At 36.9% G+C, this 4482-nt stretch overlaps 1 protein-coding gene across 1 annotated transcript; it reads right to left on the reverse strand.

The window, feature by feature from the left end:
* Nucleotides 1-613: 613 nt before the first annotated feature.
* On the reverse strand, nucleotides 614-3314 carry LOC107906636 (superoxide dismutase [Cu-Zn], chloroplastic). Its single transcript, XM_016833684.2, is given in 9 exon segments — nucleotides 614-767; nucleotides 1505-1558; nucleotides 1793-1868; nucleotides 1981-2012; nucleotides 2102-2203; nucleotides 2301-2340; nucleotides 2443-2504; nucleotides 3063-3190; nucleotides 3192-3314. Coding segments are annotated over 9 exon segments (624 nt in total). The 5' UTR covers nucleotides 3296-3314; the 3' UTR covers nucleotides 614-741.
* Nucleotides 3315-4482: the final 1168 nt, after the last annotated feature.

The raw sequence follows: 4482 nt of genomic DNA on the forward strand, positions 1-4482 counted from the left end.
CAAAAAAAAACCCCCTTATTAAAGTTCAGTTGACATGTTCAGTTTTCTTTATTTTACTACACAATATACAGTTTATTGTATCATGATGTATAAAAAAAGGAAACAGTCTAAAGCGATTGGCAAATAAATAATTTATTTGGAATTAGATGAAATAATTTATAGTAAAATTCCAATCAGCAACGAACATGAATGTGACATTAAAAGCTTCTACTTTTATTTCCCCCAAGTAGTGTTAGATTGATGTAAACAAAAAATACATATTTTATTAGTTATGGCAGCTGATAACATGACTTGTTTTTGTGTAAGTTCAATGAGAGAATGAACCATAAATTTAAGAATGACTTATTTGCTAGTTTAATTAATATTACAACTTGTGAAAGTGATGTAATCTTATCCAATTTGACACTATAAAGAATGGACATTAACATAAACCTGAGGCCATCTTCTTTATTTTACGCCATTAATTAAGAGACATCCAAAAAGAAATAGTCTCAATAGGAGGAGGTAGGTCACGGGCCGAGCCCAGCTACAATTTCATTTTCTAAAGGAAAAATTTAAGCCCTATTCCAATCAGATACCATGGTCAGTACTATTATTTAAAAATAATAGAATGTGTAAAATCAATTTTCTATTCATAATTAAATTCAAATTTGTTGGTTTTAAAGCCAAATTACTGGATTCAATGAGTAACTAATGTGTAGGAAAAGCAAACAACAATGGCGGAAGACCAAGCTGGTTTCTTTATATTGGTGTCAAACCCACAACACCTGCATATACATTACCAGAACAAGTAATTATGAGATGAACTTAAAGTTTCAATATAATGTTTTACATGATATTAACAAGATAAACGTTATGCCTGGGAAGAATTCTTCAGGCAGGCATGCCCATCCATGATTGTCAGAATTCATAGGCACAACAGGACAACACCACCTAACTGATATCCAACGTTCAAACCCTCCCACAGGAATTGAACATCCCTTGCCCCTATACTACTGAAGGTACTAAATTGGCACACTAGGGAGCAGATACATCACATTCATTCCAAGCCAAAGGCATACCAACTAAATCATCAGTTCAAGAGTCCATCCAAGACTTTTTCCTACTCCTAGCAGACTGCCAATCTATCAACATGAAAACCATGATATTTACAACCCCTTGTCCTTTCCACTACTTTTCCTCCAAATTTTGTATAAATAAAAGTCAAGTCTAATTTATTCAGGTATTGAGAAAAGTTGGAGCCCCTTAAACAAAACCAATGCTTGAACCGGGCCAATGAACCTCAAAATAAATTGAAATCCATCGGAAACTGGTAAAACAAGCTGCAGAAGGTACTGAGAGTCCCCCAAGTTAATAACTTATGTTTTTGCATAGCTAAAATAGTAACCAAGTCAAAGATATTTATGCTCAAAACATAGATGCAAGAAACAAATCAGAGATGAGTCTGGAAAAAATATGAACTTCTTGTTTGCTCTGGAAACATATAGATATAGAGTGCACATACCACATGCCAATCTTCCACCTGCATTGCCTGTCGTTAGACTAAGTTCATGTCCACCTGTAGATGCATTAGTAAATAGCAATATAAGAAAATTTAAAACAAGCAAATACGAAGGAAGTTTTGCAGAATACGTCAGTGTGTAAGCGTACACAAAAAGAAATTTATTTTTAGGATCAAAATCCACCCTCCAAACAACATAAAAATAGCCACTACAGGTCTCCCTTCTCTAACTTATTGGGGAAGTTTCCGCACAACGCAAAGGTAAGAATTGCAAGCCAAATAAATAATTACCCTTTCCAAGGTCATCCTCAAGCTCATGAACTACAAATGCTCTTCCAATGACAGCATTTGGGCCACTTAGTGGTATCTGCACATGAAAGTCAAGAATTACAAAGGAAGCAAGACTGAGAGCCCTCTCTCATTGAAAAGGAAATTCATGCATGCAAAGCACACAAGGGAATATGCATGCATTACAACACCTGCTTGTCCACGATTGTTGCCTCTGCCACTCCTGCGTCACTCAAACTTTAAGTAACGAATAATTTAATTTGTCCAAACTAATTTAGAAAAGAAAATGAGTAAAATTTAAGAATGCATTACCATCAGCATTAGCAACTATGTTTCCCAGGTCAGCCGCATGGCGGACTTCGCTCTCACTCTCAGGAGCACCATGTGTCATACGGTTAGGATTGAAATGTGCTCCTATCATTTAAAATTTTAAAAATAAAAAAAGTTATACATAAAAAAACTCTAAAACATAAGATCCTATGGAATGAGATTCAAATGCAACAAGTCCTACCCGTTGACATGCATCCATTTGTTGTGTCACTATACTCATGCTACATGTAAAACAAAAAGTAAAGATTAAAACCAGACTTCAAAAAAACTTTTATGTGCTGATATACACTGAGAATGAGCAGCTAAAGCCAAAAAACACTTACAAGGTGGAACCCGTGAAGCCCTGGAGTAAGACCAGTAACACGAACATTCACAGTTGTTGGACCTATTTATAGTGAAATTAAGTAAGCATTCACAGAAGACAGCAACACTCAATTGCCAAAAAGATAAGCCAACAGAACATGTATTGATGTAAAGTTTCACAATGTCTAAAATTTGTAAGAGGCTAGACAGTCGTTTCAACTTTAACGTGAACACTGGAATATTTAATACAAGTATACAGCACCAAGGAAACACTTATATCAAAATCAGCTCTAAATAAACAGAGGAAAATCGAGCTAACAGTTAGAACTAAAAATCTGGCATTCGCAATCGCAACATTGAAGCAAATATGATCCAGAACTGAGCACCACCCTAACCATAATCCTATCCAACCTCAAAGCATCGAAGATGGAAATGAATTCATCAACAAAAAGTTAGAAGGAACCCCCCCCCCCAAAAAAAAATATATTCATGCTCTTTCTCTCGCTTCTTCTCCATAAACAAACAATGAATTCACAAAAAGAAACAGAATTTCTCCAATAACAAGTACAAAACCAAAAACCCAAACCACAAGATGCATTAGAAAACAAGTAAATACACAAAGATTGAAAAGAAAACAGACCATCATCTTCTTGAGTCAAGGTGACAACGCCAACTTTAGAATCACCTTTAAGAACCGCGACAGCATTCTTGGATACAGCAAGCACGGAAAACTGCTTCTTGGGGACAGTAGCAGCATTGGAAAGGGATGGACGAGGGGTTAGGTGACGACAGTGCATGAAGGAGAGTGTGGTGAGATGGGATTATAGTGAGAATAGCGTGGACTACCATGGCTACTATTGCTGCAGCTTGCATTTGATGAGTGAGTGAACAGTGTAGGATTACGATGAAGATAATGTGAGACGAGGTTGTCGTGGCTGCAGTGACCCTTGTTGGAAACGTGATGGGCCGAAAATTTACTTTTTATTACACACTCAATATATTACAATACGAAGATTACAAATATTTTCTCAATGACTAGATAGTCTAGCTGCTGCTAGATTTTAACTCACTCAAGGTTTGCTAACCTTCTCACTCTCACTCACGTTGCTTCTCTTATTTCTTTTTTCTTCTCATTTTTCTTCATTACAACACAAGTTCAAGCCTCTATTTATAGGCTGATAAAATGACAACAAATGTGGCTATTAATCCACTTAATTTCCAGCCACAAAACATCTCAATAATAGAGCACTTTGTATGGCTAAAATTTCAGCACTTTGCATGGCACAAAATTGCTCCACGTCTCATGCTTTTAGATTATGCTTGGAGTGGGTTTGATTTCTAACACTCCCCTCAAACCCAACTTTCATACCGAGCTTCTCTTTGAATTTGTTGAATGTCTCCACTTTCAACGGCTTTGTGAAAATATCTGCCAGTTGATCTTCTGTCCTGCAATGGACCAACTCCACGTTTTTGTTTTTCACTTGCTCTCGGATAAAATGATACTTCGTATCGATGTGCTTGCTTCGGCTGTGCGACACCGGATTCTTGGCAAGTGATATAGCGGATTTGTTGTCAACGTAGATGGTAATTGGACCTTCATTTGAAACACCTATTTCTCCCAAAATATTCTTCAACCACATTGCTTGGCATGTACAAGTTGCTGCGGCCATATACTCTGCTTCACATGTTGAGAGAGCAATTGTTTGTTGCTTCTTTGACGACCATGAAAAAACTGCGGAACTGATGTGGAATGCATATCCGGAAGTGCTTTTCCGATCATCCAAGTCTCCCCCATAATCGCTATCTGAGTAGCCAACTAATTTTGAATCTTGTGAGTGGGTATAGAATAAACCATGGTTCATCGTACCTTTGATATATCTCAAAATTCTTTTTGCGGCAATTAAGTGGTCTTGCTTCGGCTTCTCCATGAATCTGCTCACCAATCCTACTGCATATGTAATATCTGGTCGTGTGATTGTCAAATACCTTAAACTTCCAACGAGACTTTTAAACAACGTCGGATTTATCGACTCCCTTGTCGAATCAACACTTAGCTTCAT

Source organism: Gossypium hirsutum, chromosome D05 (assembly GCF_007990345.1).
Source record: "Gossypium hirsutum isolate 1008001.06 chromosome D05, Gossypium_hirsutum_v2.1, whole genome shotgun sequence".
Lineage (NCBI taxonomy): Eukaryota > Viridiplantae > Streptophyta > Magnoliopsida > Malvales > Malvaceae > Gossypium > Gossypium hirsutum.